Source organism: Ranitomeya variabilis, chromosome 1 (assembly GCF_051348905.1).
Source record: "Ranitomeya variabilis isolate aRanVar5 chromosome 1, aRanVar5.hap1, whole genome shotgun sequence".
Taxonomy (NCBI): Eukaryota; Metazoa; Chordata; class Amphibia; order Anura; family Dendrobatidae; genus Ranitomeya; species Ranitomeya variabilis.
In genome coordinates this window covers 915,067,789-915,080,372 of record NC_135232.1, presented here as the reverse complement: position 1 = coordinate 915,080,372, position 12,584 = coordinate 915,067,789, and the positions used below count along the sequence as shown (strand labels likewise).

Genomic DNA, 12,584 nt, shown 5'->3' with positions numbered 1-12,584 from the left:
GGCGTCACAGGTCGGATTGGCACCGACTTTCATGACGCTTACGTGGCGTCACAGGTCGGGAAGGGGTTAAGCTTTGATATTTGTGAGTCTTTTGGGTTGATTGAGAACATAGTTGTTGATCAATAATAAAAATAATCCTCTAAAATACAACTTGCCTAATAATTCTGCACACAGTGTAATTTTGTGAGAAGCACCTGCATATCATATAGCTGACACCCGCTAATGATTGCACCATCTCTACAAGTGGGCAGACGCGATAGTTGTGCCGTACATGTACAAAGGGTTTACGGGAGAGCACACCTCCTGCTGCACCATAATTGCACGGCTGATGTTGTGAAGGTTAAACCCGCAGCTCTTGTCAATTTATGCTGTGGACATTTTACATAACATGTTAATGATATTTTTACAATATCATGCACTATATGCTGGCAGTTAGACTGCCCCCAATCAGCTGATTGCTACTACGTATTGTTTTTGCTTAATACACAGTAAATGTAACAAATGCCACATGTTGGCTCTCTGGGAACTTGGTCTCAGCGTAAAAGTAAGTCCTCGTTCACACTTCCGTCTTTCAGCTCCTGTCACAATCCGTCGATTTTTGAGAATGCATGATAAAAAATTTGCAGGATCCTGCATTTTCCCATAGACTTGTATTAGCGATGGATTGTGACGGATAGCCATCCGTTTCATCAGTCGTGCACTGGATCCTGTGTAAAAAAACCAAAACGGTCCGTCGGGCAGAGAAAACGTTCAGAGGAACGTTTTTTTCTGCACGTCGGAAAATCGGTCAGCGACGCATCCTGAGCTGCCAGTCACTGGCTACAATAGTAGCCTATGGACACATCCTGCGCCGCTGACTGTGAAAAGCAGGAATCCAGCGACGGGTCCCGCCTTTTCAAACTGAGCATGCGTGGAAGAATTTCCCGTCAGGGAAATACTCGCTCGCTCTCTTTCTCTTTTTACTATTGATGCTGCCTATGCAGCATCAATAGTAACAAGATATAATGCGAAAAATAATAAAAAAACCCGCAATATTCTCACCTACCGGCATCCCACGTAGCGTCACCGATGCTCCCGGCAGCCAGTGTTCCTAGTAATACATTGCAAAATCTCGCGAGAAGTTGCGGTCTCGAGAGACCGCGACTTCTCGCGAGATTTCGCAATGTATTACTAGGAGCGCTAGCTGCCGGGAGCATCGGTGTGCGGGACGCCTGTAGGTGAGAATACTGCAATTTTTTTTATTTTTTTTTAATCTGGTTTGTGTTGTGTATGAGTTTTCGCAGCGGAAAACCGCTGCAAAGACGCATATACAACAGGTGCACATAGCCTCGAAGGGTCCATCCGAAAGACGGGCCCGGTGTACACGTTTTCCACAATCTGCACAGGATCCGTCATTTCAACGTCTTGACAGATCCTGTGCAGATTTGGAAGATGGAAGTGTGAAAGAAGCCTAAGTGTTCTTGGAGGCAATCGTGATTTTCCTTAGAGGTTTTCAGGGTTGCAGGCATTGGTCCTAATATGGGGAATATTATAACATAAAAAAATAACTTGGTTGTACCTGAGAGTACTGGAAGTGATGAGGTCATGTCCATCAGCCACCTGACGTTTGCAGCCAATCACTGGCCCTTATTGGTAATGGTTGCTCTTGCATGCTTGTCTTGACTGCTGATGTTAGTGACTGGTTGCAGTGGTCAGCTGACTAATGGACATGACAATTGCTTCAGCGCTCTCTGTCCCCAATGAAACGCACATGGGCAGAGAGTGATGACAATGTTTAGGGAGCGGAATTTGTTGATGCCACAGCTACTTTACTAGTGTGATGAAACTGTTCTAACTACACACAGTAGTAACAACTGGATTTAAACTTGTCAACAATTTATTGTTATGGCCAATGAAGAAAGTCACAAAATTTCACAGTTAATATTCTGTAGTTATTACAGAAAAATAATCATATTGCACATTATAAAAACGCAACGGCAGACATTTTACAGTGCCGAACCCCACTTTTTAGTCCAAAATATACATAGTCATGCAATGCTTTATCCTTTGTGAAAAGGTAGCATGCACCATGGTAAACAGGTACATTCACAACGGAATTATCAAATCCCTCTCATCCCTGAGTCTTCTTTATATTGAGATGTATACAGTGCTGGAGAAAATCCAAATCTGAGGTTTCCCTCAGCCAGAATGTATGGAAACGGAGTTCACAGAGTGCCATGTACATTGCAGTAGAATATCACAAATACACGAAAAGTGTGCGCTCACAGGAAGGGAAGTGGTTCACAGGGATGAGAGAACAGCTGTTTCTCACTTCTAAATCCATGTTAAAACATCTCCCTGTACAATATAAAAACACATGTAACGCATTTGATCGTTGTCATTTGTTCATATTTGATAAATGTTCAGTGCTCCTCTTTGTCCTTTCCTTTCTTTTCCTTCTCATCTTGTAAAGCTGATCCAAGCTTTTTTATGAGGACTGACAGGACTTTGTCTAGCGGATCCATTACTCCACGCTGAAGCCATTTGGGAATGGTGGTTCTTGCATGGTGGAAACCTAACTTCTGAAGTATGTAATCAACACCCACTGGATCAATCTTCCTTCCAGTCCAAGATATGAGCCTATGGGGGTATGAAATAGGAAAAATATTTCAATGTATATTAACAACTCTGGTCATAATTTTTTTTATTTAAGGAAATGCATTCCTTTAGGAGGATTCCTTCCACATAGATGATGTAACGGATGGTGAGAAGAAATAATTTCCTATGTATACTGTGAGTAGAACATTAAGGAATAAATACCTAAGTGTGGGCTCCAAGTGCCAGGTATTACACATGAATTCCCTCCAGTCCACATAAGTGTAGTTAGAGCTCTCCTCCTTATCCTTGTCAGAAGTCCCATCATCAACCTGTATCACTGGACTTTTCTGCCCTGGACGAGTAGTGAAGACTCGCGGTGGGAGAATGACTGTGTAGGAAAACCACACATTACACAAAGGATAGACTACGAGAATGGAAATGAGAACTGTTTAATACTCAACCAGAGAATGAATTAATTAGCAGCTAAAAAATAAATACATGAACTAACCAATCTATTACAGCTGCTGAAGAGAAACAACTAATAGCACATAAAGATAAAGCATGGGCATCATTTCCTCTGTATACCTGATACTACTGGACAACTCAGATTCTAGCATGTTAAATAGACTGTCACCAGGCGTTTGCTACTTCATCTGGCAGCAACATGCTGTAGAGTCCAAGACCTTGATTCCACTGCTATGTCACTTACTAGGCTACTTACTGTAATTTTCATAAAACACTTATCAGGAGATTATTACTGAGAAGACTAGCAAATTTAAGGAAAGCAGTTCTCAATATTCATGAGACCCATGAGCTTCATCTATCCCAGGGGTGGACAATTAATTTTTCCGAGGGGCCACATGAGAAACTGTGACTGTTCTGGAGGGCGAAACCAATAGGCTGAAATTAATTCTGCTCAATATGAATATTAACATATTAATTATAATTATTTTAGATTACTTGTATGGCTTAAAATTGAGCAGAATTACCATATTTTTCGGGCTGTAATATGCACCCCAAATTTTGGGGTGGAAAATAGAAGAAAAAAGATTTTTATAAAATGGGGGTTTGTATTATTGTCCGAATTTAAGGTATGTTACCGGAGGGCCGGCGGTGGTAGAGCGGGGTCATCGGAGAAATGGTCCCTTTCTCAGGGAGGAAGAAGTGGGGCAATGCTTCAGTCCCGAGGTATCCCAGCAATGCGATGCTGTGGGTCCGGTGTCAGCGGTGAGGCAGAGCGTGGAGCAGGGTCCCTTCCTCAGGATGCCGGTGGCAGAAATGTGGCGACACCGTGGCCCGAAGTCCACGGCAAGCACAGATTGAGATCTCGGCAGCACTCAGAGTCAGGAAAATGGCTGCCAAGATCTCAATCTGCGCACGCGCGGCCTCCGGCAGCTTCAGTAAAATAGCCGCAGGGAAACAAACGATGCACTCCACACCGCCCACCGCTGACACCGAACCCCAGCATCGCCACACCACTGCCGGTTCCCTGAGGACGGGACGCTGCTATACCACTGCGGCAACCCCCCCGGTAGAATAAATATCAATTGCACACTCCTTTTGAATGCAAACAAGATTTATTTTATTAAAAAGGTCAAAAAATGTTAAGAGCAACCTTTGAATGCCAATGCGTTTCAGCCAACTCAGCCTTTTTCACGACAGTGGCACTCAGTAGGTATTCTCTTCTAGACAGGGATTTTTCTTCCCTGGAGGTGCAATTTGTTAAGTCTGGAAGGTATTGTTCAAGAGATATCCTTGAGTAGGTTGATGAATGTGGAAAGCCTGTATTTCACATGTCCCAGACCGAGTGCTTGCTTAAATGTGCTCTTATTTTTTTACCTTTAATAAAAGAAATCTTGTTTGCATTCAAAAGGAGTGTGCAACTGATATTTATTCTACATGGTCTACGAGGGATTTCACCAATCCCCTCAATTGGAACCTCCACTAACTCAGAGTGCACGGCGATATCTATTTTTCACGCAACCTCCCAGTAAACCTGTGTTCGGACTATGACGCACCCCCCATTTTCCTCCCAAATTTATTTGGGAAAAAGTGAGTCTTATAGTCTGAAAAATACGGTAAGTATTCTGATATCCCCCTATATACCGTTTGAGCTCCCACACAGGCTCTCCCTGACCAGCATGAGCGCCCATAGCCTCCCCATGCCCAGCAAGAGCCCCCATATCCAGCAGTAGCCTTCACGGCCTCCGCATGTCCAGCAGGAGATACCCATAGCCTCCCCATGTCCAGCCAAACATCCCGTACACATTAAAAAAAAAAAGCACCACATGCTCACCTTGCTCCAGTTTCCCCCAGCGTTCTGCTCCTGTCTCTGATGCACTGACTTTCCGAAGTGCACAGCTGACGCAATGAAATTACGTCATCGCATCAGTTGTTTCACACACTGATTGGTGGAAGAAGGGGTCGGCGGCCCCTCCTCCACTAATGCATTCACAGTGGATGCAGATAGCGGTGGCAGCAGGCAGGGGAGGGCACGGTGCGGCCTGTGGGCCATTGTTTTCAGCCCCTCTCCTGTCTCGGTCCACAAGCCGGACTTGAACAGCCAGGGAGCCTGGTGTGGCCCGCAGGCTCCACTTTGCCCAGGTCTGATCAATTCCCACTCCACAAAACACAGATTGCAGAGGCAGAAAAGTGTCACAGTGTACTCAAAGCTGTCAGTCAGTGGTGTGGACAGAGTTATACAGAGCTGAGAATTGAGAGAACTGGTAGATCTGCATCAGATAAAACAGTGATTTTGTCAAAAACTACAGTAACTACAGTAAGAAGCCCAGGATATGACATATCACTGGAATCAGAGTATCTGCGCCGACATTATGCGCTCAGATGGGGCAGCAAAACCTGGTGACAGTTTCCTATTAAAATAAATTACAATTTAAAAAAGCTGAACATTTACACAATACACAAATGCACAAAGGACTGTATAGTGCACCTTTCTCTTTTTCCTTCAGGTATGCAGATACCATATCATGAAGAAATATTATAAGCTCTGCATCCATTGTGACACAGATGTGATCTGTAAACTCAGTCACAACACTGCATTCCACCTTTGGTTTGCTGTCGACATCTGTAAGACACAAAATGATATACAGTACATAAATCATGTAACATCCACCTCAGTATTCAGATTTTACATATATGTACAATAAATAAATTCTCTACACAAACTAACTTCATATGCATTTAAATATTCTCACTTATTCTGAGACTTGCTGTATCTGTGCTGAGACCAAGCAATGGAGACAGGCTCTTATGCTTAACACAGATGTAACAAAATCAGAAGTGTGCGGTACACAGCAGCAGACCATGGAGGATGCATGTTGAATACAATGGCAGAGGAAGGAGCCAACAGGTCCCGACATTCAGCCTTAGGTCTGAGGTTCAATGCAGCAGGTGCAATGACTTCACTAAATCGCGACTGCTGCTCAGAGCCTCAGACTGCATATTGCACAGAGCCTCAGACCGCACGCTGCTCAGAGCCTCAGACCGCACGCTGCTCAGAGCCTCAGACCGCACGCTGCTCAGAGCCTCAGACCGCACGCTGCTCAGAGCCTCAGACCGCACGCTGCTCAGAGCCTCAGACCGCACGCTGCTCAGAGCCTCAGACCGCACGCTGCTCAGAGCCTCAGACCGCACGCTGCTCAGAGCCTCAGACCGCACGTTGCTCAGAGCCTCAGACCGCACGTTGCTCAGAGCCTCAGACCGCACGCTGCTCAGAGCCTCAGACCGCACGTTGCTCAGAGCCTCAGACCGCACGCTGCTCAGAGCCTCAGACCGCACGTTGCTCAGAGCCTCAGACCGCACGTTGCTCAGAGCCTCAGACCGCACGCTGCTCAGAGCCTCAGACCGCACGCTGCTCAGAGCCTCAGACCGCACGTTGCTCAGAGCCTCAGACCGCACGCTGCTCAGAGCCTCAGACCGCACGTTGCTCAGAGCCTCAGACCGCACGTTGCTCAGAGCCTCAGACCGCACGCTGCTCAGAGCCTCAGACCGCACGCTGCTCAGAGCCTCAGACCGCAAGCTGCTCAGAGCCTCAGACCGCACGTTGCTCAGAGCCTCAGACCGCACGCTGCTCAGAGCCTCAGACCGCACGTTGCTCAGAGCCTCAGACCGCACGCTGCTCAGAGCCTCAGACCGCACCCTGCTCAGAGCCTCAGACCGCACGCTGCTCAGAGCCTCAGACCGCACGCTGCTCAGAGCCTCAGACCGCACGCTGCTCAGAGCCTCAGACCGCACGCTGCTCAGAGCCTCAGACCGCACGCTGCTCAGAGCCTCAGACCGCACGCTGCTCAGAGCCTCAGACCGCACGCTGCTCAGAGCCTCAGACCGCACGCTGCTCAGAGCCTCAGACCGCACGCTGCTCAGAGCCTCAGACCGCACGTTGCTCAGAGCCTCAGACCGCACGTTGCTCAGAGCCTCAGACCGCACGTTGCTCAGAGCCTCAGACCGCACGCTGCTCAGAGCCTCAGACCGCACGTTGCTCAGAGCCTCAGACCGCACGCTGCTCAGAGCCTCAGACCGCACGTTGCTCAGAGCCTCAGACCGCACGTTGCTCAGAGCCTCAGACCGCACGCTGCTCAGAGCCTCAGACCGCACGCTGCTCAGAGCCTCAGACCGCACGTTGCTCAGAGCCTCAGACCGCACACTGCTCAGAGCCTCAGACCGCACGTTGCTCAGAGCCTCAGACCGCACGTTGCTCAGAGCCTCAGACCGCACGCTGCTCAGAGCCTCAGACCGCACGTTGCTCAGAGCCTCAGACCGCACGCTGCTCAGAGCCTCAGACCGCACGTTGCTCAGAGCCTCAAACCGCACGTTGCTCAGAGCCTCAGACCGCACGCTGCTCAGAGCCTCAGACCGCACGCTGCTCAGAGCCTCAGACCGCACGCTGCTCAGAGCCTCAGACCGCACGCTGCTCAGAGCCTCAGACCGCACGCTGCTCAGAGCCTCAGACCGCACGCTGCTCAGAGCCTCAGACCGCACGCTGCTCAGAGCCTCAGACCGCACGTTGCTCAGAGCCTCAGACCGCACGTTGCTCAGAGCCTCAGACCGCACGTTGCTCAGAGCCTCAGACCGCACGCTGCTCAGAGCCTCAGACCGCACGTTGCTCAGAGCCTCAGACCGCACGTTGCTCAGAGCCTCAGACCGCACGCTGCTCAGAGCCTCAGACCGCACGCTGCTCAGAGCCTCAGACCGCACGTTGCTCAGAGCCTCAGACCGCACGCTGCTCAGAGCCTCAGACCGCACGTTGCTCAGAGCCTCAGACCGCACGTTGCTCAGAGCCTCAGACCGCACGCTGCTCAGAGCCTCAGACCGCACGCTGCTCAGAGCCTCAGACCGCAAGCTGCTCAGAGCCTCAGACCGCACGTTGCTCAGAGCCTCAGACCGCACGCTGCTCAGAGCCTCAGACCGCACGTTGCTCAGAGCCTCAGACCGCACGCTGCTCAGAGCCTCAGACCGCACGCTGCTCAGAGCCTCAGACCGCACGCTGCTCAGAGCCTCAGACCGCACGCTGCTCAGAGCCTCAGACCGCACGCTGCTCAGAGCCTCAGACCGCACGCTGCTCAGAGCCTCAGACCGCACGCTGCTCAGAGCCTCAGACCGCACGCTGCTCAGAGCCTCAGACCGCACGCTGCTCAGAGCCTCAGACCGCACGCTGCTCAGAGCCTCAGACCGCACGTTGCTCAGAGCCTCAGACCGCACGCTGCTCAGAGCCTCAGACCGCACGCTGCTCAGAGCCTCAGACCGCACGCTGCTCAGAGCCTCAGACCGCACGTTGCTCAGAGCCTCAGACCGCACGCTGCTCAGAGCCTCAGACCGCACGTTGCTCAGAGCCTCAGACCGCACGTTGCTCAGAGCCTCAGACCGCACGCTGCTCAGAGCCTCAGACCGCACGCTGCTCAGAGCCTCAGACCGCACGTTGCTCAGAGCCTCAGACCGCACGCTGCTCAGAGCCTCAGACCGCACGTTGCTCAGAGCCTCAGACCGCACGTTGCTCAGAGCCTCAGACCGCACGCTGCTCAGAGCCTCAGACCGCACGCTGCTCAGAGCCTCAGACCGCAAGCTGCTCAGAGCCTCAGACCGCACGTTGCTCAGAGCCTCAGACCGCACGCTGCTCAGTGCCTCAGACCGCACGTTGCTCAGAGCCTCAGACCGCACGTTGCTCAGAGCCTCAGACCGCACGCTGCTCAGAGCCTCAGACCGCACGCTGCTCAGAGCCTCAGACCGCACGCTGCTCAGAGCCTCAGACCGCACGTTGCTCAGAGCCTCAGACCGCACGCTGCTCAGAGCCTCAGACCGCACGCTGCTCAGAGCCTCAGACCGCACGCTGCTCAGAGCCTCACACCGCACGCTGCTCAGAGCCTCAGACCGCACGCTGCTCAGAGCCTCAGACCGCACGCTGCTCAGAGCCTCAGACCGCACGCTGCTCAGAGCCTCAGACCGCACGTTGCTCAGAGCCTCAGACCGCACGCTGCTCAGAGCCTCAGACCGCACGCTGCTCAGAGCCTCAGACCGCACGTTGCTCAGAGCCTCAGACCGCACGCTGCTCAGAGCCTCAGACCGCACGTTGCTCAGAGCCTCAGACCGCACGCTGCTCAGAGCCTCAGACCGCACGTTCCTCAGAGCCTCAGACCGCACGCTGCTCAGAGCCTCAGACCGCACGCTGCTCAGAGCCTCAGACCGCACGCTGCTCAGAGCCTCAGACCGCACGCTGCTCAGAGCCTCAGACCGCACGCTGCTCAGAGCCTCAGACTGCACACGGCTCAGAGCCTTAGGCTACTTTCACATTAGCGTCGTTTTGGAGAAAAAACGCATCCTGCAAAGTTGCCCGCAGGATGCGGTTTTTCTCCAAAGACTTTCATTAGCGATGCATTGCGACGGAGTGCCACACGTCGCAACCGTCGTGCGACGGTTGCGTCGTGTTTTGGCAGACCGTCGGCACAAAAAAAGTTACATGTAACTTTTTTTGCGCGTCGTGTCCGCCATTTTCGACCACGCATGCGCGGCCGAAACTCCGCCCCCTCCTCCCCAGACATTACAATGGGGCAGCGGAAGCGTTGTAAAACTGCTTCTGCTGCCCACGTCGGGCATTACTTTCACAACGCGCGTTGGCACGTCGGGCCGACGTTAGTGTGTTGTGAACTCTATTTTTGGGCTCCCTCTAGTGGTCACAAGCGGTACTGTGTAGTGTTGTCTTTCTGCAGGTTGGCAGCATCAGCTGGTTCGTTATCCTTGGTTGGTTTCCTATTTAGCTCACCTGGATACTCAGTTCCTTGCCTGCTCTCAATGTATTCAGTGCTCTTCAGATTCCTTGTGACTACCTTGCTCCCAGTCTCTCCAAGACAAGCTAAGTTTTTGTTTGTTTATTTTTTGATTATCAGCATTCATCATGTTTCTTGTCCAGCTTGCTAAGATGTGATTCCTCGCTTGCTGGTTGCTCTAGGGGACTGAGTTTCTCCCCCCACACCGTTAGTTGGTGCGGGGGTTCTTGAAATCTCAGTGTGGATATTTTGTAAGGGTTTTTTACTGACCGCACAGACCCCTTTTCTATTTTTCTGCTATCTAGTATTAGTGGGCCTCATTTGCTGAATCTGCTTTCACCCCTGTGTATGTGCCTTCCTCTTACCTCACCGTTATTATTTGTTGGGGGCTTCTATATCTTTGGGGATTATTTCTCTGGAGGCAAGAGAGGTCTTTCTTTCTCTCTAGGGATAGTTAGTTCCTCAGGCTGGCTCGAGACGTCTAGGATTTTAGTCACGTTCACCGGCTACCTCTAGTGTGTTGGATAGGTTCAGATTTGCGGTCAGTCCAGTTTACCACCTCCCTAAAGCTTGTCCTATGTTTTGTTACTTAGCTGGAGTATTTTGTGATCCTCAACCACTAAGGATCATAACATAGTGTGAAAGAAGCATCAGACTGCACATTGCTCAGAGCCTCAGCGAGCACATTGCTCAGAGCCTCAGACTGCACATTGGTCAGAGCCTCAGACTGCACATTGGTCAGAGCCTCAGACTGCACATTGGTCAGAGCCTCAGACTGCACACTGCTCAGAGCCTCAGACTGCACGCGGCTCAGAGCCTCAGACTGCACGCGGCTCAGAGCCTCAGACTGCACGCGGCTCAGAGCCTCAGACTGCACGCGGCTCAGAGCCTCAGACTGCACGCGGCTCAGAGCCTCAGACTGCACGTTGCTCAGAGCCTCAGACTGCACGTTGCTCAGAGCCTCAGACTGAACGCGGCTCAGAGCCTCAGACTGCACGTTGCTCAGAGCCTCAGACTGCACGCTGCTCAGAGCCTCAGACTGCACGCGGCTCAGAGCCTCAGACCGCACACGGCTCAGAGCTTCAGCCTGCACATTACTCAGCCTCAGACTGCACATTGCTCAGTGCCTCAGACTGCACACGGCTCAGAGCCTCAGACTGCATGCGGCTCAGAGCCTCAGACTGCACGTTGCTCAGAGCCTCAGACTGCACACGGCTCAGAGCCTCAGACTGCACATTGCTCAGAGCCTCAGACTGCACGTTGCTCAGAGCCTCAGACTGCACACGGCTCAGAGCCTCAGACTGCACATTGCTCAGAGCCTCAGCCTGCACATTACTCAGCCTCAGACTGCACATTGCTCAGTGCCTCAGACTGCACACGGCTCAGAGCCTCAGACTGCACATTGCTCAGAGCCTCAGCCTGCACATTACTCAGCCTCAGACTGCACATTGCTCAGAGCCTCAGACTGCACGCTGCTCAGAGCCTCAGACCGTACAGAGCAGCTTATTGGGGTGCAATCAGAACTTTTACTAGGTGCAGCATGATTTCTGTCTACAACCCTGATCAAAATATATTAATAAGCAGCAGCTCTATCAGGATTAAAGAGAAGCTATCATTGGAAAATGACCCATTATTTAAATGAGGTTTTTGAATTACATGTATTATTAAACATTTTTGGCTTTTTTTTCATATCACAATCTTTAATAAAAAAGTTTATTGCAAAGATATAAAGAATCAGATACATTATGGAGACAGCAAATGAAGAGGTGTTGATGTTTAGTAAATCATTACTAGGAACGAATGGAAACATATTTAGTACATGGTAGTAATAGTATCAAGGATATTGTAGAACAGATATAGAGTACTTAAATAGAATATCTTAAAATCCATGTGTGTTTCTTTCACAAATGGAAAACCATACAAAATAAACTAAGTTAAGCTAAAACTGACTAGTGTAAAGACAGTATGGTCTGTATGATTAGTATGGTCTGTAGAGACAGAAACATCACTCTTTTGGTATCATCAGCCTTCTAAATTGCTGGACCCATACCTGTTCCTCAATACCATTGATGTTAGCTGTGCAGACAGTATAGGTGTTATGCATTATGATTGGTAATACCTTGCAGTGTGGGCTCTTGTGGCTCCTGTACATGGATTGATTTAAAGTCCAGCTGCATCCTAGGTAGAGCAAAGATGGTCTCGGTCTCATGGTTGTAACTGGATCCTCCACGAAATCCGCTCAATAAACTTGCATTTTTCACTGCAGTGCTGCTTTCTGAATTGTTTGCATCAACATTTCGAAGCAAGTTCAGCTCTATAACAAAATAAATATATGCTTTGCTATAAATTAGTTCCGTTTGATCTTTTTATTAATAATAATTGTTCTGTCTCCGCCATCTAATTTGTTACCTCTAATTATCTGTTTGCATAATTTGCAGTTTTCTCAGCCAGTATACAGCAACTGATTTAGTCATACCTTTATTTGTAGCGTTTTGGCTCCCTCTAGTGGTCAGAGTCATGTTCACACTTCTATTTCTGTTTTTTCCTATTTTTTCCCCATGTCTGATTCTCCTCCCCCTTTGCAAAGCATTATGGTAGCTCAGCCTACATCTCCCTCCATTTTCTCTTCACTTCCTTCAGTCTGCTTTGCTTTCAAGGAAAGACGCTTCATCCCCCTTGCGATTGCATTGCCGGTATGTCTTTATGCTTTCTGTAGATAATTTCTGCTCT

The 12,584-nt window shown here is 50.0% G+C and overlaps 1 protein-coding gene across 17 annotated transcripts in view; it reads right to left on the bottom strand.

The window, feature by feature from the left end:
• Positions 1-1,899: 1,899 nt before the first annotated feature.
• BLTP1 (bridge-like lipid transfer protein family member 1) overlaps positions 1,900-12,584 on the bottom strand; it is a 322,576-nt gene continuing 311,891 nt past the window's right edge. For all 17 annotated transcript variants that reach the window (XM_077279045.1, XM_077279047.1, XM_077279052.1 and 14 more), the window contains 4 exons: positions 11,974-12,168; positions 5,528-5,662; positions 2,800-2,965; positions 1,900-2,619 (listed from right to left, as the gene is read on the bottom strand). In XM_077279045.1, coding sequence (XP_077135160.1) covers positions 2,403-2,619; positions 2,800-2,965; positions 5,528-5,662; positions 11,974-12,168 — 713 coding nt within the window. In that variant the 3' untranslated portion in view covers positions 1,900-2,402. The remainder of the gene's footprint in view (positions 2,620-2,799; positions 2,966-5,527; positions 5,663-11,973; positions 12,169-12,584) is intronic.